We start from the raw sequence: 19,483 nt of genomic DNA on the forward strand, positions 1-19,483 counted from the left end.
GCACATTTTCACTGGAAATTATGCCTTAAACATTATTCGCTTGCGCTGCACTTGAGCTTTGTGCAAGCCGCAGGACTCAGCAGACACAAACACTTGTGCTGCCAACAGGTGAACAGGATTTACTTTCTGGGGCTTTTTTTGGCAAGGAACAGGGGAGAAGTGCACAACCCATCAGCTGTATCTGTTCCGTGTCCCGGTGTCCACCCTCGGCGTGCCCTGGAGCCAGCGGCATGAGAAAGGAGGTTGGCTGGAGAGATCAGCAGCTGTCACACGGTGGGAGGACTCTGCAGCATTAAGTTAAATCTTAACCTTGTTGTGTATTTCCCAAGGGATGGATGCCTGTGACGTTAAAGGGAAAACATTTCAGCACTTACTTTGTGCATTTAAAAACCAGGGAGTGCGCTCGCACGGAGCAGCTCTGGCGTGGCAGCACATGAAGCACCCAAACCTGAGGCACAGAATCAATGAGGCTGGAAAAGACCTCTGATAGCATCGAGCCCCGCCACGTCAGCTGGACCACGGCACTGAGTGCCCTGTCCACTCCTTCCTTAAACACCTCCAGCGACGGTGACTCCCCCAGTCCCCTGGGCAGCCCATTTCAGCGCCCAATGGCGCTTTCTGAGAAGAAATTCTCCTCAGAATTCTGAGGAGAAATTCCTCCGAAGAGCCACGATTCTTCCTAACGCCTAGGCCGCACAAGGGGCGCGTTAGCCCGTGCGCCCGCCGCCCCGCGGGCTGCGTGAGGGAACGCGATCCGTCCCGCGTTTCCCGACCCTTAATGACCTTTAATGACCTTTATTGACCTTTAATGACCTTTAATTACATTCGGGCCCTGCCGCCCAGCAGGGAGCGCTGCCCGGGCTGCCGCCGCAGCGCAGGCCCGCGCATGCGCAGGGCGCGGGGGACGCAGGCCGGGCGGCGGTCGCGGCCGAGGCGCTGAAGGAGAGGCGCGGACGGGCCCCGGCAGCGCTGCGCGCCCTTCCCGCTCCATGCGCAAGATGCTGCTGGCCGCGCTCTCCCGATTGCTGCAGGGCCCGGCGGCCGCCGGGAGGACGGTGAGTGCGGCCGCTCAGCGCGGCCGGTGCCGGCCCGGCCGGGGGTGGTGCGGTGTCGGAGGGGTGCGCGGGGCGCAGCTCCGGGAATAGCCCGGGAGAGATGGCGGGAGCCGCCCGGGAACGCGGCTCCGGCGGCAGAGGAGAGAAACGGAAGAAAATCAAAAAACCACCTGGGTTTTTCATTCCCCCTCTCTGCGTGACGATCCCGAGTGACAGTAAAATGGTCGTCGCGTGCAGGAGCTCGCTTTTTAAGCCCATGATGGCGCAGGTCCTAGATGGATCTTGTTTACACTTGGACTTGATGGATCTTGTCCATGCACACTTGGACTGCACCGGTCAGGACCCTCAGAGGGATCTGCTCGGCCCCACTGGAGTTCAGCGTCTGGCTGAACTGCTTGACCTCCCCTTGCTCAGCCAACAGCCCCTTTCAACCTCTGCATGAATTTTGTTTCAAAGTTCGTTATTCTTTTGTTTTTAGTGTGAGTCACTTGTTGTGTTTTATCTTCGTTGTGTCAAAAAATCGCGCTTTTACCACTTCATGCTGCTTATCCCACTGTAATGACTGTGGCCATGAGGAAAAATTAACCCTGCTGAAAAAAACTTGCTGGCAAGACGAGAGTTAAAAGGTACTTTTAGGTAACTGGAAATCAGGTGCCTTTCTGCCATGGAGAGCAGATGTGTTGCTGCACCCCCATTCTGAGGCAGCTCTCTCACCCAGGCATTCACTGCTTGTGGATGACTGGATCCATCAGAAAAACACAGGAGAGAAAATTTACTGGAAGCTCTTGCTCTCTGTCTTTGGGCTGCATATCTAGGAGCATTTCCTACTTCACAGACAGAATCTCTAGATTAAATTTTGCAAATATGGGTGCCTAAAAATCGTCCCTCACTGTAAGTACTTGGCCTGCTCTGTAGATACTGTGTTCTCCTGGAATGCCAAAGTTAATCTCGTTCAGATAGTTCAATAAAGATTTTTGGATCCTGCTGCTTACCAAATACGTAAATATTTGTCTTGAATTGTTCCTCTGCCTCTGTAATGAAGGCATAAATTACCAATAGAGGTAGACTTAATCCATAAAGCAGTATCTTATATAGGCTTTGAGCATTTTCCAGAGTGTACAGATGGATTTCCATGTATAGAAACTACCACTTGCAGTGTTCTGTCCTAGTTGGATAGTAATTTGCTGACTTCTCCTCTCCTCATTATTTGATACAGCTACTTACTTTTCTTCATTTTTTTTTCCCTTCCAAACGCTGCTAACCTAGGGAGCCGTTAGCGAGGTAAGGCCTCAGCCAGTCTTGTTTAGGTTTACTTTTCATAGGTGTACTGCCCACATATGGGGGCTTTTGTTGAGACTCCTCAGTGTGCTTTTATGTCCTGTTCAGGGTAGGGAGTTTAACCAAGCAGCCTAAAGAGATCCTTCCCAACCCCAGCCATTCTGTGATGCTGTGAATCCAAACTGTGGATTTACTTCCAGCTCTAGAAGTAAAATAGCTTTTCTTCACCGATAATACTGACGCCTTGTGGTAAATACTGTAGAAACTGGGCTTAAATTAGAACTTCTAAATATTTAATCTGATAACAGGGCAGGGTGAATGACAGTGTTACCGATAAATCTGGTCGATATACAACACAGGAGGTAACCAGGATGGGTTGAGAATTTTCTCCCAAGCTTCACACGTGTCACTCAGAACTCTTTTGAAGATGGTGACCTGAACATTCTCAAAATTTTGGTGGAATCTACCTTCAGCTGTATGTGGATTCCCTGGCTGAAGGAGCTGCTGAAGTTTTTGTGTAACTTAATTAGCAGAACAGTCTTTCCAGTAAAGATGTAGCGTTCCTTACGCTGTGGCCACAGTGCATGCATGGACACAGGCCCATCCTGTCTGATGCTGCAGTGAAACTTGCTGAAGACATCCAAAATCACCACCATTCATTAGTCAACACCCTGTGTTCCTTCTTTAAGAGGGAGCAGTAATGTATTTTAAAAGATCTTTCCTATCTCTCCCCTACCATGCCACCCTTTCTGTTGTTCTGTGTTTCTTGTATTCCACATAATTTTTAGAGTAGTTGCCATGCTGTTACTGAAGTGATGCTCTCTCTCCATTGTTATGGCTTTGAATCCCCCCCAATTTCTCTTCCTATTGAAAAGAAAAAGTGAGAGTAGTTTATATTTCAGATACCTGCTGGATTCCTTTTGTTTGGTTGGTTTTGGGGGTTTTTGTTTGTTCTGTCTAGTCAAAATTCCAGTTAGCACAGAGAGTCAGCAATCAAAGTCTGCATTGGCTGTGTCTCCTTATATTGTCAGCCTGGCATGTGAAGGGATAAACAATTATTTTTGTGGTTTTGATGCTCTTCACTGTCAAAAGTTTTGAAACTTACTGGGTTTATTTTAGATAATCAAGGGTATTACCTGTTTAAATTCTCTTTTTCTAATCTTAATTTTAAACAATGGGTTTTGAAGGACTTTGGCATACAGAATAAAAGTTCCCTAGTCTTATGGGATATGCCACTGCTGAGTCTAATTTATTTCAGTTTGGGAATACTGGGTTGAGGATGGAGCAGGGAAGAGAGGATCAGCCTGATTTTTCTTAGAAATTACTTGGAAACTCACATACTTTTCCTTGATAATTGCATTTAAACGTTGCTCATGCTGCTGTTTTGTCTTTTCTTTTAAGGCCTCCCGAGTGATGGTAGCATCACGTAACTATGGAGACTTCGCCAGTGAAGCTACGTTTGAGATTAAGGTGAAGAAGAACACTTAATACTGGCACTCTTTGTAAGCATTTGTTAGAGATCTTAACCTGATGGACTGGTCCCCATATCTCTTTCAGTTAGAAAATATGGTTTGAATTTCCAGAACCAAACCCCTCGCTCTCTGAAGTGCAGCTGGAAGTTCTGTGTTGGCAGTGTGTGGTAATGTTAGTTGTTTCTTAAGAATGTGAAGTTGTGATTTTTTGCAGCTGTTATATTACAATGCAGCTGTGAGAACAGAGTTAGAAAGGAGCTAAGGAACCTCTTCTGTTCTATTCTGTTGTTTCCTTGATGCTTTTGAAACAATTAGGTGTTTGCAGTCTATCCTGAACATGCAGCTGATTGAAGTCTGTGTGGGTTTTTGAGGAAAAAATATGGCATCCTTTCAATGTTTGACTTGGTGCTGCTCAGAAAATGTGTGTTATGTTCTGTCAGCTTTCCACTCTGGCTGGGTCTTAGGAAAAAGTGATGTTTCTATTGGCAGTAGCTTCTGGGCCAGTGTTTCATTCAGGAATTGATGAAGGAAAATCTGAAAGAAATAATTTGTGTTGTTTTCCACCCTCTCCCTGTTTGGCTGTGCCTGTGAAGTATGCAGATTGTTTCAGGTGGAAGGGAAGGAATATATGTTTATATGAAAATGCTTTTTTGCGTAGATACAAGGTTTATTTTTGATCCTGTGTTGATAACAAGACTCCAGAGTCTCTGTTGTTCTGTGAGCTTTGAAGCAAAGTTGTCTTGAGTAGTGTGCCCAGGTGTTGTATCCAGTTTGTCTAGATGTCAGTGGATTTGCTCTGGAGTGACTTTCGGTTTGACAGATGCCGTCTTTAACCTGTATAAAAGTATTTTGGCCATTTAATCTGCACTGACAGAGTAATTTGTTTAGTCTGTTCCACTGAACTTACTGTTTATGTATAACGGAGGTAGCAGAGGTGAGGGCCAGTCTTAGGGCCAGATCTTACAAACTGTTTAACAGAGGAAACTCTTGATCTTTCTTATCTCTTCACTAAGCCTCTGTAGCTCTTACCTAGTATTTGGTGTGCAACAACAATGGAAGTGTGCTTTTTGCCATATTTCTGGAGGACTTTAGTTCATCTTCTGCTTCTAGGAATAATGAGGCTTTATTTTCTGAGTAGAAATCTGTCTTTATTAAAAGTAAGAGTTTTACTTCCCTGCATTTTGAAACGGTGCACAGTTGTCCTGACCTATGAGTTTAGGTTTTGCTGCCTTTCTTTTCTGGAAGGGATCACCCTCTGAATTTGAAAATGGCAGATCATTAAAAAACAATTAAGTAATACTCGTAAATAGGATGAATGATTTTGAGGAAGTCATGACTTGTTTAACCTTGCAGCAATGTGACCTCCATCGGCTGGAGGAAGGGCCGGGCACCACGGCAGTGATGACTCGAGAGGAGGGGCTCCAGTACTACAAGACCATGCAGACCATCCGGCGCATGGAGCTCAAGTCTGACCAGCTCTACAAGCAGAAGATCATTCGTGGCTTCTGCCACTTATATGATGGTCAGGTAGGAATTTTTGGCCAGGAGGTTTTATATTTTCTTACCTTATTTAATGTAGGGATTTTAATAGAGTGGACAGTGAAGAACTGAGTATCTGCGTACATGGTGAGAGAAGGAGAGGGAGGAGAGGAGGGAGGAGGAGAGAAGCAAAGACAGGGAAGGGCACAGTGCAGCTGAAGATCAGCTGAATGTGAGGAATGAGCACATTTGAAGGCCTGCATTTTCCCCCTCAGGTTTCATTGATGGCTTTTGTTTCTGTATCTCATGGATCATGTGCCCACTAAAAAGCAACAGCCAGGAGAAGAAACTTCATGAACTTACTGAAACTTTTCTGCCTGTCAGTTATCCCCTGATGTTTTTGAATTGTGATTGTTGAGATACTTCACTGGGGTGGGGAGGGGGGAATTCTTCAGATATTTGCAGATTCTGGTTCCCCTCCCATGTGCCTTTGCTAGTCAATCAGGTTGGAATTTAGAGCTCAAGGTTGTTGTAGCTCCAGGCCTGTTACCAACCCTTGGGATTTAAGTCAGTCTCCTGTACCTATGCTCTTCCTGTGACCTGCCAGTATTCGATATGAGTGGGATCAGCAATGTGCCGCAGTGCTGACTGTGGGAGCTGTGTGTTTTTCTTTCTTGCTAAACTCCCTTGTCCTGTGTAACAGGAGGCTTGCTGTGTGGGGATCGAGGCTGCCATAAAGCCCACAGACCACGTGATAACAGCGTACAGAGCCCACGGCTTCACCTACACCCGAGGAGTGCCCGTCCGGGAGATTCTCGCGGAACTCACAGGTTTGCGCTCGGCGGAGCGAGGATCGCCTGCTGCTGTGCTTGTGTCAGAATTCTTCTCTCAAATTCAAAGTGATGTCTATGCACAAAGTATACTGGGCCTTCAGAAGCAGTTTAGTGACACAGCAGAATGGATTCAGTTTTATGAATCAGTGATTTTTACTGTGAAAATTAACAAATAAGGAATATTTAAGTGCTGGTACTTCTAAAGCACAAATTTGTAAGATTTTTCTGGATACCATATGCTGTATTCTTTGTGCTGCCCCAGGTTTGAACTTGCTGATGGTAGGCATCTGCTCTCAGTGGGACAGGGCATTATCCTCCCTAAGAGACAGACCTGGATTTCCAGAATTAAGTCTTAATAAGACTGGTAAACTTTGCCTGTAATGATAAACTGAATGATTTGGGAAAATCTGACTGTAACAAGAATATTAAGTGATAATCAAGACAGAAATTTTGCAGAATGGAGAGATGGCTGTCCACAGTAGGATTGAGGATGGAGCAGGGAAGAGAGGATCAGCCTGATGAACTCTTAGGAGATCTGTGAACAGATGTAAGGAGCTTGAAGGCCTTTATGCATCACTGGTATAATAAAGACTCGATCTAAGAATCTGCATGCTTGAAATGTTAGTGTAGGAAAGCCTGTTTGGGGGTCAGACAAGTGGTATGATTTTGTAAACTAAGAATTGTGTGTGCTAAGAATGCTTATGCGTAATGTGCACAAAAGCCCAGAATCCAGTGGTGACTGATTTGCCAAGTGTCACTGGATACTGGCAAGTCAGAAAGTAAATGGGAAGATTGTCATGACCAAAGCCAACTATGGGTCCTGAAACTACAAATATGAGTCATAATGTAGTGGGATTATTTTACATTTCATGACATGAAATTTTCTTTAACTTTATACTTGACTTTACTGGGGCTCTTTCAGTTGGGAAGGAGCGGCTGTGGTAAAGAGACTGTTATTCCAGAAAAGGACACTTGGGGGAAGTTCTTAGAACTGCTGCTAGAGCCCATTCTTGCAAAGAAAGATCTTGACTACAAATGCCAGACTGAAAGACAGCATGAGTTACAATGACAGAATTAAAATCTTTGAAGGGGAAGGAAGCAGAGTCAAAAAAACCCCAGTAGCTAAGATTCTGTAGGAAACAAGCTATAGAAAAGGACTTTTCAGGAGAATTGACAATTACATGGCAAAAGAGTTTGTGTTCTAAGAAAAGTAGAAAATGTAGCAAAAAGTAACATTGCTTAATCAGGAATTCTTAAATACATTTTAAAATACAAGAAGGGAGTGTACAAAAAGTGGAGGGAGCTTAGTAAAGGTAAATTGCACTTATTCATAAAACTATTTTTCTAAAAATTAGACTTTTTTTTTTTTTCTTTGGTCCTGGCTGGCAAAATCTGTAACAGCTCCCACAAAACAAATTAACCAGTTCATAAACATAGGAAAGGTATGAGAAATATCAATAATAAAAATGATCCACTGTAAAGTAAGAAAGAGAAGTACAAACTTCAGAAAGAGACTCACTTCTAAAATAAACACCAAGGCTAATGTAAAAAAAAAAAAAACAGACAAGCTGTGCTTATTAGAAATAAAATACAATCTTCTATGAATAGTAACAAGACAGATAAGACTAGGAAATGGAATGGGCTGATGAGAAATTCTGTGTTCTTCGATGGGCTCATTTAAATAGGGTTTGCTGTAATGCTTCATGGATCACGGGTTATCTTCAAAGTACACCTTGAATAAAGCTGGGCTGGGTGACTAATGTTTTTATTGGGGTAGAATGGGGAGCTGGGAGTGGTTGGGTTATTTTCAGTGTCCTGTTGGTAATTTTTACATTTGGTTATTGTCAAAGGGAAGACAAGTCTAAATTACTGCAACTAATTTGGAACATTAGTCTTACTTTTCTTGCTGAAGCTGAAAGTAATAATTTACTTCTTGCAGATTACGATATGGGACCTTGTTGTCTATAAAAAAACACCTCAAATTTATCTGAAAATGCTTTTGTATAGTAGGACACAGAAACTTCTGGTTGGTTTTGAAATTTCTTAATCTCATCCATGTTTCTGGAATTCTGCTTTCATTATTGCTCTCTCTTTTCCCCCCTTACTTGTTTTCTGAGATGTTTAACTGTAAACTTGTATGAGAGAGGCCATCATGTCCTAACTCCAGATCTTAGTAGTCTTAGTGTTACTACCTTTAGGAACTAAATTAGATGTTCCAATTTGTAGACTATTTTTCCTCCAGAAAAGAAGTTGCTTGTTCTTCATGTTTCAGGTCGAAAAGGAGGATGTGCAAAGGGAAAAGGAGGTTCAATGCATATGTATACCAAAAACTTTTACGGTGGCAACGGTATTGTTGGTGCTCAGGTACGTGCATTTCTTCTGTTTTAAAGCACAAGCTGAATTTAGCCCGCGTCCTGTGTTTGCTCTCAGTTTTTGTGGTGTGTGAGCTTGTGTGCAGATACCATTGCTCTGTGGCTGGTATGTCTAATTCTGGTGTTCCCACCATGTTGTAAACTGTAGCAAAAATAATTCAAAGTGAGAACACCGTCCATGTTTGTATTTTGGCTGCAATAACATTTGTAACAAAGGGAAGTGGGTGAGTAACAGCTTGTTTGTCCAGCAGGTCTCTAACAGCCTAAATGTCTCCTTAAAGTTCTCAGGCTGCCTATCTTCAACTCCTTTAAATGTTGATCTAAAGTGTTTTGTCCTGTACTCTGTGGCAGGTTCCTCTTGGAGCCGGGATTGCTCTGGCCTGTAAATACTTCGCTAAAAATGAAATCTGTGTGGCCTTGTATGGGGATGGTGCAGCCAATCAGGTAAAGCAGCGTGGCTGGGGAGAATCAATTTTCCTTCTGTGCTCTGCGAGCTCTGCCTTTACTCCAAGGGGTGGAAGAGCACATTTTGCCCTCCCTGTGTACCTGCGACCCAGGCAGTGTTGATGAACTCCATGGAGGTGGCCAGGCATGCTGCAGATTTTGGACATGGCCACCTCTTATTTAAGTGTTTGAGCAGGGATGTGTTCCTACAACTGTAGTCCTCAGAGGGGTGATTCAGGTGAACAGTTAAGAAGTTAATTGCTAGGTGCTCTTTATATACCAGGAATGTAGCATGTGCCTGCAGTGTTGTATCATATTTTGGACCTGTGTAAACATCTGTCTTTCCCCACCCCTGTTTTGAGCTTGGCCCTTGTACCTGTAGTGGAGGGAAAGCTTTTTGGCTCCTTTGGTTCTGGAACACTCTGGATACTCAGGGAGTGAATGAGGCTAATGGTTAATTACATGAATGGTACACGAGTCTTGGGAGGAGGGGTTTCCAGTTACTCTTTACCCTCTTTCCAGTTGTGCACAGCTCACCTAAGTGTGACACCCTGAACTGTGTGTGCTGTCAGGAGAGCTCTGAAGGATGGCAGCAAGATGACAGTGCTGTTGGATAGGGAGAGATGAGTAAATCAGGTTTCTGAAGACTGGGAAGAGGTCAGAGCATTCTAGCAGAGCCAGTTACTATTGATATTCCAGCCAGTCTCTTCATGTTACCAGCTGAGACAATAAGCCAGATAAGCAGTTGGAGATTTAGAGTGTACCACAGACACTTTCACACTTCCAAAGCACAGGTGGAGAGCTCAATTCATGGCCTTCCCTGAATTTGACCTGTAGCAATCAAGGCTGATTGCAGTCACTGCAGTCAAACTTAACTGTGCTGTAGCAGCATCCTGCCAAGTTAATCAATTGTCAAGTTTTTTATATGACTGTTGCTGAAATACCTGAGTTAAAGTTGAAGGTTTTGTGGTACCCTAACACAGATACTGATTCAGGCTTAAAAATTAACTGCTGTAAACTACTGGTTGAGATGAAAGTTGTGTAGTGTAGCTTCCCTTTTATTCCTTCTGAGCTGTAGCAAATGGCTGGTTTCAGATCACTTTTAGCATTAAAATTTCTAGACCTCTGCAACTGAAGAATTTTCAGTAGAGCCTCATGCTTGAAGGCTGAGCTCCCTGATGAGATATAACTTAATTTTCTTTCAGGGCCAGATATTTGAAACATATAACATGGCTGCCTTATGGAAATTGCCTTGTATTTTTGTCTGTGAGAACAATCGGTATGGAATGGGAACCTCAGTTGAAAGAGCTGCAGCCAGCACTGACTACTACAAAAGAGGATACTTCATTCCAGGTCTCAGGGTGGGTACAGCTTTTTTTGAGGGGGAATGTTTGTCCACATACCTACACAATGCATACGTAGGTATTTCTTTTATTTCTACATATATTTACTTGAAGCTGAATTCTATTCGACTTGTGGAAATACTGAGATTGGAAGTTTGGAGACTGGGATTTTTTTTGCCTTAACGTGTATTTTCTTATTACCAGGTGGATGGCATGGATGTTCTCTGTGTCCGAGAAGCAGTCAAGTTTGCAGCCGAGTACTGTAGATCTGGAAAAGTAAGTCTGTAATTGGCATTCCTTCTCCATGGGTGGAATTCTTGCAAGCTATTGCTGCATAAGTAGTTCCTCAATTTGAATTAACCAAACACTTAAAATTTATACTGTCATTTTTTCCCATTTCTACCACAGTTACATTCTATTGTGAAAGGTGTTATGACTGTCAGGCAGTTGTGATCTCTGGGTTTAGTTAGGAGAAGCATCAAGGAAGGTAATAATCATTCTGTATTTGCAAGAAATGGAAAGTGAAGTAAAGGTTTTGTGAGTCAATGTTAGAGTCTGTCACCCAAATACACTGGTTTTGAAGATTTTCAATACTCGAAGTAATGAAGGTTCTGTGAGGTAATTTGAAATATTCTGAGTAGTGGTGGAAGGAAGGAAATTGCAAAGCTGCTCAATGAGAACATGAAAATAAATGCTTGCAATATCAGCACATGCTTTCACTTAAAAAGAATTAGGTGTCATTTTACTGTGTGAAACTGTATGTGCTAATAGTATGTAAATTAAATTGAGAAAAACCTATTGAATTAAAATAATCGATCACTGGTGCAGCTCAGCTCAAGCAAATAGTTGCTGCTGTAACCAGTTGGTCACTCACGGTGGCAACACTCAGTATTTCTGTTCATTTCAAGGGTCCTCTTGTGATGGAGTTACAGACATATCGTTACCATGGCCACAGTATGAGTGACCCTGGAATAAGGTACTGTCACATTCTTTCTTCTTTCTTTTCACTGAAAAGAAGTACTGATGGTCAGATTCTAAGAGATTAAGCTGTGAAATTCAGTGTTTAAATCAGATGTCAGATGCATTTGAGGTTACAATGAAATTGCTATGAGCAGCCTGCTCGCTCATCTGGTTGCTCAGCTGATAATCTGTAGCCATGTAACACACTTGTTTTAATGCAGAATTAAAAGATGTGGGTTTAGAACAAGCACAAAGTCAGTTAAACCTCTGTGCTCTCTATTAATGAATTCTGCTTTCAGTGTGGCCTTACGGTGTGGCCTGATGAAGGTTTGGCTGAATAGCACTGTGCTTTTCTGTAAGGTAGAATTACAGGAACAGTTTGGACTGCCCAGACAAGACCACATCCTAAAAGTACAAAGAGCAGGTGCTAGAGAGATTTGGGCATTGCTCCAACTGACAAAGCTGAATGTGTCTGCATGAAGTAGAGGTGTATCCCAGCTCCTCACTGGAAACTTGCAGTGACTTGGAAGCATGTGCACATCATGCTGCCCCCTCTGCAGGGGGGAAGGGTTAGGAGGAAATAAGGCCCTTCAGGATAACTGTCTCAGGCTGGCTTTGCTCCCGTTTCCCTTGAGTCTGGAGCTACTTCCGCTCAGTTTGTATTTACAGATCTCTCTCTGGAGACCTCTGGCTCTTGCTGTGCCATCCTTTGGAAGATGAATTTTCTGTGTTGTCACTGCATCCCCAACAACTGTGGTTGTGACATTTTATGAAAATCCCTTTGCTAGGATTTTCTTCTCCTGAGAAGCTGAAGGGCCTCAGCTTCAAGTGTAAACAATTTGTTATCTGCTGCTGTGGAATGCAGCAGGTGCTTCCTCGATTGGTCAGTGTGGGATGTTTCTGCTTGGTGGCCAATCCAGGAGGCAGCAGCTCTCGGACTCTCTGGGAGTCACAGAACTTTGTTATTCATTCCTTTCTATTCCTGTCTCACCTTCTGATGAATCTTTCTCTCTGTTCTTTGTAGTATAGTTATAGTGTGGTCTTTTTAATGTAATATATATCATAATATAATAAACCAGCCTTCTGAAATGGAGTCAAGATCTCTCCTTCCCTTCAGCAAGTCCTAACTGCCCTGAAGACCCACAGTACTAGACAACTCTTCGGACTCTTTTTCTAGAAGTGAGCTGTGTCCAGAACCTCACTCTGCTCTAGGGTCATGTCTTTGCCTGTCTTGTTCCTAGCTATCGTACTAGAGAAGAAATTCAAGAAGTGAGAAGCAAAAGTGATCCCATTACTTTGCTGAAGGACAGAATGGTCAACAACAACCTTGCTAGCGTTGAAGAACTAAAGGTATGGTTTTAGTTGCTTTGTAAGGAAGCTCTTGAGCAGTCACACGCTGAAGATCTCCAGAAAGCACATCACTGGGCAGCATGCAGTGCTTTTCTTTGAAGTTCTTTAAGGTTTGCTTTAATGTAACTTGTGAAGGCGAAGTTTTGTTGCAGACCAGCTCCTGAAGTTGTGTTCTGCTGGAAAGACCTTTTGCTTTTATGTGCTAAGTAAGGCTGGGGGGGTGTAATTTCCTAATAGAAATTCAAATTAACTGGGCTTTCTTGACTCCCCAGGAAGGGGAGTCTTGGAAAGGGAAATGACCAAAGGTGAAGAATCCTAGTGAAGGAGTGAGGAACTCTCTAACCGTGAGGAGCCCTCTAGGCTCAGTGAGGTCATGGTCCTTGGTCAGTAAGGTACCAGTACTACCCAAAATGATGCAGTTTAGTAGGGAAGGAGTTCTAAACTTTTTTAATTTCACATTTCTAGTCATTGTTAACTAATTCTGACTGATACTTTATCATAGCACTTACATTCAAAATCATGATGCTTTTTCTGAGCTGTCTTCTAATAAGCATGCATTTCTGGTTTAGGAAATTGATGTGGCAGTAAGGAAGGAGATCGAGGAAGCTGCTCAGTTTGCTACCACTGACCCCGAGCCTCCCCTGGAAGAACTGGGTCACCACATCTACTCCAATGAGCCACCCTTTGAAGTGCGTGGCCCAAACCAGTGGATAAAGTACAAGTCTGTCAGCTAAAGGCCTTTTATTGGTGTAACTTATTCTTATGAATAAGCGAATGCATTTACAGGAACTATTATAAACAACTCTTAAGCTTATTTAAGAGCTCTTTCAAAAGAGGAAATGTGTAAGGAAATCCATCTGAGTATGGAATTTCTTAAACATGCTGAATGTTGCAGAAGAAGCTAAGTCAAAAGAAAGTGGTTTATTTAAAGTGCTATATATTTGCTTTACTGACTTTCTTTGGATCACTGTATGTGTTACGTACAGTGTAAAAAGAAAAAGAAAAATTAAACTTTATCAACCTTTATCTAATGGTCTGTTTTGTTTCATAAACTCTTTCCTAGAAACCCCACCAAAAATATCATTTACATGCTCTGGTTTTGCTGCAGGAAAGTCACTAATTGAAAACTTCACACCAGGCTTTTCCCAGTAGTTCAGTGAGAGTAGCTTTAATACAAAAAGCTGTATAAATCCATCTACAACAAGGTGACATGCTCTAGCATATCCCCTCCCTGCTCAAACCATCAGCCAGCAGAAGTAACACATTTTAAGTTCACAGTTTTCACAGTGCTGAAGCCAGTTCAGGTGGGTTTTTTCTCTGCTAATGTTTTGTATCACATTGACAGGCATTGTATGCTTTAGTCTTGTCATAAATAACTTACATTGACACTGACACTGACTTAAAAGCTGTTACTATTCACTGTGTATTACACTGATAGTCAAGCTACATCACTGTGCAAAACCTGCAAGGCCACTGTACATATAAATATATACATCTAACAGTTTAGGTGCTGGGAATGTATTTCATTTGCTTATTCCCATTTCGTGTTCTTCCGAAGCGCTGACCTGCACCGAGCTCTTGCCGGATGTCTGTCGGTGGTTTAGGATTGCATTCCAGATTCTGCAGCGAAGGCCTCCCCTGTGAAGGGAAATGGAGAACAGTTTGGAGAAACTGGAAATGGAGAACTCCCTCGTCTCCGCTGCCTTAAACTGAGCAAAAAGTAAAACTGAGAAATCCCAAGGATAGAGCAGTCATGACAGTACATAGCAGAACTAAAAAGCATTTTCTTACCGCAGCTGAAGATACCACAAGTCATCTTTGGTGATATCATTAAGGACAGCACTTAGTGTGTAATCTTCTTCAGCAAACTAAAAGGCAAATTTATTAATAAATAAATTTTCTTTCTTTGAAACCAAACGGCTAATTATGACTAAACTTAATAGGGTTTTTTAAATGTGATTTTATTTTTACCCTCTTAATGGTATCCAAGTCTGCTCCTTGTTGTTTCAGCCAGTTCATGAGCTCAGGGTCTGCATTCTCTCTAAAAGTTGTTGCAGACTGCTGGGAATCTTTAACAGAAAACAAAGGTTAATACACCTCAAAACTAGGGCAAAAGTAGTTGTTTTCAGGTAACTGAAGCTTAAGCTATATGGTTTTGCATCCTTGCAACAAACACATGGTGTCATATGTTTTTGTGTAACTGCAGTATCTTAATTCTGCAGTGTCTCCTCATACCTTTGGGTTTAAGTTTTAATTGAAGCAATTGTAATTCCTGAGTCTTCTGCTCCAAAGATTGTCGTAAGAGGGTCTGATATTCTTTCTCCTTCTGAATGAGATTTTCCAAAAGCCTTGTAGCATGTAAGAAAGATCAAACACAACCACACTCGGTATAAATCTAACTGAAAAAAATATCATTTTTAATAAGTACCACAGGACAGAGGCATTTGTGAGGGGTACTGTTGTAAGTAACATCTCTAATGGCTTAGAGATTTCACTTTGATTGTCTGAGACTCAGGGGTGCCACTTGAAGGCTTTCACCTGCAGAATTTAGTAAATAGCTCATAAATTCTGTTCCTACTGTTTTGCAGCCTCCCTGGGCAGAGTTGCTGCCTTTATACTGTAATTTACTACTGAACAATGTAACACTGATGTTTTTCCAGGGACTTTCTGATCACGGATTTACATCACATAAAGAGGAATGGGAACTTGAGCTGTTACCGTGCTGGCAGCACCCTACACACGTAACCCATGAGAAACAGGGCAGGGCTCTGCTGAGCTCTGCTGGTGCTGATTAATGGCCAGCCTGTCCTGTGATCCAAGACAGAGCTGCTGTGGCCTTTCCTTGCTGGAACAGCTCTGAGGCACTGACACCAAGTCAGGGAGCATCCAAGGAGTAGTGAGGAACTGGCACAGTTACACAAACGCAATTACTTCCCTGCAGAAATCCAATGTGACATTCTGCAATTAATAGAATAATTACACAGAAACAAAAGCTGTACAGAATGGTGGTCAGTTGCCATACTGTACTGCCAGTGTATTTCAAATCCACTTGTGTGCCTGGGAGGCTTTATTGCAAGGCAATAGGTGAGCAGTACTATGGGTAAGTATGTACCCATCAGTGTAGAAAGCACAGTCTGAGAGCTTTTCAAAGATTGCCTGAACATACATCCAGAGTCTTTACAGGAGATTTACCTTAAGGTGTCGTGTTTAAGCCTGCCCAGCTCCTGGCTGAGCTGCTGCTGAGCCTTGTGTGACACCACAGAACTGAGGCTGCTGACCCCCGATGTGATGGCAGCATCCTCAGCCCCATTTTGTTCAGAGGGCTGGAAACTCTCCTCCACTTCATCAGTGTCCTTGTCCCCCCCTTCAGCTTCTGATGCTGGCTCAAAGTGAGTGCGAAGCTCTGGTAAAAAGAATGAGGAGAAGAACAAGATTATTTTGGTAATTGTGTCTTCAGAGGCTGTGCAGTTTGTTCTTCACTACTGTGGATGGAGAAGACTGTTTGCATAATTTGTTTTATTGCAACACTGAGCACGGGGGTAGTGAAGCCTCATGTGAGCTGGAGCACAGGTTCCCTGGCACTGGGTCTAGAATGAGCAATGCACCAGCAAAGGTAGAGCTATAGGTCATAGTTGTAGTATTACTCATGAGATAAATAATAACACAGTCAAAATATGTTAAGGAGAAACCCCTGAAAGCTTGCATTTTTCCTAAATAGTAAGAGAAAGAAAATTTAAAAAATAAAGTGTTCTTCCCTAATGCCCTGGGCCAAAGAGTGTACAAAGCATTCCTCTTCTCCAGGGAGAATTTCTAGCCCCAGCTCTCAGAACCTGCTGCAGGTGGCCACCCTTATTACCAAAGAACAGCTGCAATTTTTCTTGTACAAAGTCCTAAAAAATTTGGCCAATTTGGCTTTAAAAGCCATGGCAACTTGGGACTGAAAGGGCTCACTGCTACTAAGTCTCAGAACATTCCTATACAGGAAGGGGTGCTCAGCATTTTAAACAGTTACAAAACTACTTAAATATTTCCAACTTAACTCATTCCTAGGCAGTACTTAGACATTTCTCTTCCTGGTGGTTTTCCCCATTGTTCACCTATGGGCCAGAATCATCCTCTTTCTCATACTGATGCACTCCCTTCTACACATCTGCTCCATAGCTCATTAATAATTTTTCAGAACACATATCCAGACCTGTGCAGTGTTAACCATGCTGGATGTCATTAATATGTACAGAATAATTTTCTTACTAGAAAATCTCCAGCTTGGACTGAATTTAATTTGCCTTTTTTTTTTTGGTCATGTTTGGACCACAGTGGGGGTGCAGAACCACTGGTTATCTCCCCATTAAGTGCTTTTGTACTGCAAGTACAGCAGTAATCCTGCAGATCAACGCTTCTTTCTCTGCAACACTCCAACCCCATGTCTTTTGATGAGTGGCACATGGGGTGCAGTTAATGGCATGCTGAAAGAGTAAACATCTGAACTGTTCCATTTGCTACAGCTCTTTGATATGCAGAACACTTTTTAAAAAAAAAAAGGATTATTTTCAGCTGCTTTGATTTACCTGGAATAAGAATAGTGACTGCTGCTTGGACTGCACGGCGGATGATGTTATCCATTGCAAACATCCAGTGGGGCCTTATTAAGTGATTTCTTAACACTTTGTTCACCTGTAAAAGTAGCGGCAAAAACCATTTGCTCACACCTTAGGAATCTCATTTTCCAATAGTCATAATAAGCTTTATAAGGTAAAAAATGCATGCAGCACTAAAAACCTTCCACCTTTCAAAGACTAAACAGATTTGACAATTTTAGGCTACAGCTTTCAGACCATTTCAAGCCAGACTGGGACATTCAAACTCTTCTACAGTACAAGGAGGGAGAGGAGTGAGGAACAATGGGGAAGCTGCAAACCCCTGGCATGAGCTTTGTCCAGGAGCAACCTGATGTAGTGGAAGGTGCCTCTGCCCATGGAAGGGAGGTTGGAAATAGATGATCTTTAAGATCTCTTCCAACCTAAACCGTTCTGTGATGCTCCAAAGAATTCCTCTGCCCCTACACCAGGAAAGGAACTCACTGCATCCTGGAATCCAAACAGCACCAGATGAATCTGATTGATGGAAGTGCTGTCAAAGTCCAAATCCATTTTCAACTTGGATATTGTAGAAGCCATCACTCTCTGCTCGGGAGAGTGTATGAAGTCCCTTAAAATCCCAATAATCTGCTTGATGTGGTCCATTGAAAGTTGCAGTTCTTCAGAGCTCTGGAGAAAAGATAATGAATGTACATCAAATGAATCCCAGGGTCATTAAACACCTATTTAGTAGCATTAATATTCTTAGGGTTACATAGCTTTGCTTCTGTATATTTCACATTGATGAACAGAATCACAGAACTTTTGTTTCTGCAAAGTCTCTAGTTTTTATCTTAAAAAAAAAGAGTAAGTTCTGTTTTCAAAAAAACCCTGTAAATCTACTGCTACTGTGGCTGTCACAAAGGGAAGCAGTTCCAAATTATGTCTATGCATTCCCACAATGTACTGCAGAGGGCAGCTCTCCTCCATAAAAACAGCAAAATGAGTCACTAAGAGACCCAATTTTTTTAGATAGTATCCTTTCAATAAGCTGAATCTGGACTTCTACCTAATCATGCAGATTTGTGATTTCCTTAGGAAAAAAAGTATGCTTATGTATCCATTTATCCAAGTCAAAAAAAGGTCTAAAATGACACAGTGATTCACCAGTGTTTATTTGATGATTTTCAGTCCATAACCCCCACAGTTAAAGCCATCCAAATGGCTGTAAGAACTACCCTTGTAATTAAAAAGGTAAAGGGACTATTACATAAATTATGGAAAAGAGATGATTACAGCAGTGCTACAAAACAGCTGGAGACTGAACCAGGACTTGCTGCTACTAAATAATCCTTCATTGCAGAAAATGCTTGGAGCCCAGATTACTCCTCACTCTGAATTTTAATTGTTTCTAAGGCTACCAGCTGTTTTGCAGTTTAAGCTCAGAGCAAAAATGCATCCCAGTTGCTTTCTCAGCCTGAGTTTGTGGTCTGTAGAGCCCTACAGGAGCCCCTGTGATGCACTTTGCTGGGGAAGGGAACTCAGGGAGCAGCAAACCCTGGGCTGTGTGGAGCTGACCACAGAGCAGCAGGGCTTGAAGCCAAGCCACAGGTGTCAACAGCTGGCTGGGGACCCCACCCCAAGAGTCAATACTCCCTTTTATGGCAGTGCAGTCCAGGTGAAAAAACAGAGCTTTAGTAAGAATAAATGATGGGAGAGTGTCACAAACAAGCATGCTGGAGATTGCCCAAAAATCACTGACAAGGGTATGAGCAAAAGTCAGATTCACCAGAGAGGCTCATCACAAGCAGACATGAAGAAGGAAAGGCTGTTACAGGTGTGTGGCAATGTCTGGCTCTGCATTAACCATTCTATGATTTTTTTCTTGCTCCTCTTCACAGTAACTAAACCTTCCCACCCAACCTTCCCCTCTTCAGAAAATGTACCTTAGCTTTCCTAAGATTCACGTACTGTGATCTTGGCACCTCGTTAACAAACATTTTCTTAAAAATTGCTAATCAGATGTTTAAAGCACCTTTAAAGCAGAATTTACCTATTACTATGTGGTGTTTTAGCTCCATGTCCTTAAATGCCAAAAGAAAAGACAACATCAAAACCACCCAACCCACCAACCTCAGTCCTCCATAATCCCACATCACATGCCCAAACCTCTCCCTCATATAAAACCAACAGCCAAAAGGTGATGTTTGCTACCCATTCACACAACAGCAAACAGCTCACACAGTTACAGGTCTCAGAGATTAAAGATACTCAGAAGGAACAATCCAAACACCTTCATTTATTCATTTTCAGAAAAGGA

At 42.6% G+C, this 19,483-nt stretch overlaps 2 protein-coding genes across 4 annotated transcripts in view; one reads left to right on the forward strand and one right to left on the reverse strand.

Moving 5' to 3' along the window:
* The first annotated feature begins 876 nt into the window (after positions 1–876).
* Positions 877–13,612, forward strand: PDHA1 (pyruvate dehydrogenase E1 subunit alpha 1). Of its 2 annotated transcripts, XM_038130602.1 has the most exons (12): positions 877–1,055; positions 2,322–2,336; positions 3,735–3,803; positions 5,159–5,332; positions 5,988–6,114; positions 8,390–8,481; positions 8,841–8,933; positions 10,139–10,294; positions 10,481–10,552; positions 11,185–11,252; positions 12,478–12,586; positions 13,156–13,612. In XM_038130602.1, exons 1-12 carry the CDS (start codon positions 990–992, stop codon positions 13,318–13,320), a joined length of 1,206 nt encoding a protein of 401 aa, XP_037986530.1. In that variant the 5' UTR covers positions 877–989; the 3' UTR covers positions 13,321–13,612. The 2 variants fall into 2 exon arrangements, with proteins under 2 accessions (XP_037986530.1, XP_037986540.1); XM_038130612.1 differs by lacking the exon at positions 2,322–2,336.
* Positions 13,613–13,763: 151 nt separating this feature from the next.
* MAP3K15 (mitogen-activated protein kinase kinase kinase 15) overlaps positions 13,764–19,483 on the reverse strand; it is an 84,030-nt gene continuing 78,310 nt past the window's right edge. For both annotated transcript variants that reach the window (XM_038130578.1, XM_038130588.1), the window contains 7 exons: positions 17,668–17,853; positions 17,155–17,260; positions 15,779–15,989; positions 14,822–14,934; positions 14,558–14,655; positions 14,378–14,454; positions 13,764–14,224 (listed from right to left, as the gene is read on the reverse strand). In XM_038130578.1, coding sequence (XP_037986506.1) covers positions 14,110–14,224; positions 14,378–14,454; positions 14,558–14,655; positions 14,822–14,934; positions 15,779–15,989; positions 17,155–17,260; positions 17,668–17,853 — 906 coding nt within the window. In that variant the 3' untranslated portion in view covers positions 13,764–14,109. The remainder of the gene's footprint in view (positions 14,225–14,377; positions 14,455–14,557; positions 14,656–14,821; positions 14,935–15,778; positions 15,990–17,154; positions 17,261–17,667; positions 17,854–19,483) is intronic.

This window comes from Motacilla alba, chromosome 1, assembly GCF_015832195.1.
Source record: "Motacilla alba alba isolate MOTALB_02 chromosome 1, Motacilla_alba_V1.0_pri, whole genome shotgun sequence".
NCBI classification, from domain to species: Eukaryota; Metazoa; Chordata; class Aves; order Passeriformes; family Motacillidae; genus Motacilla; species Motacilla alba.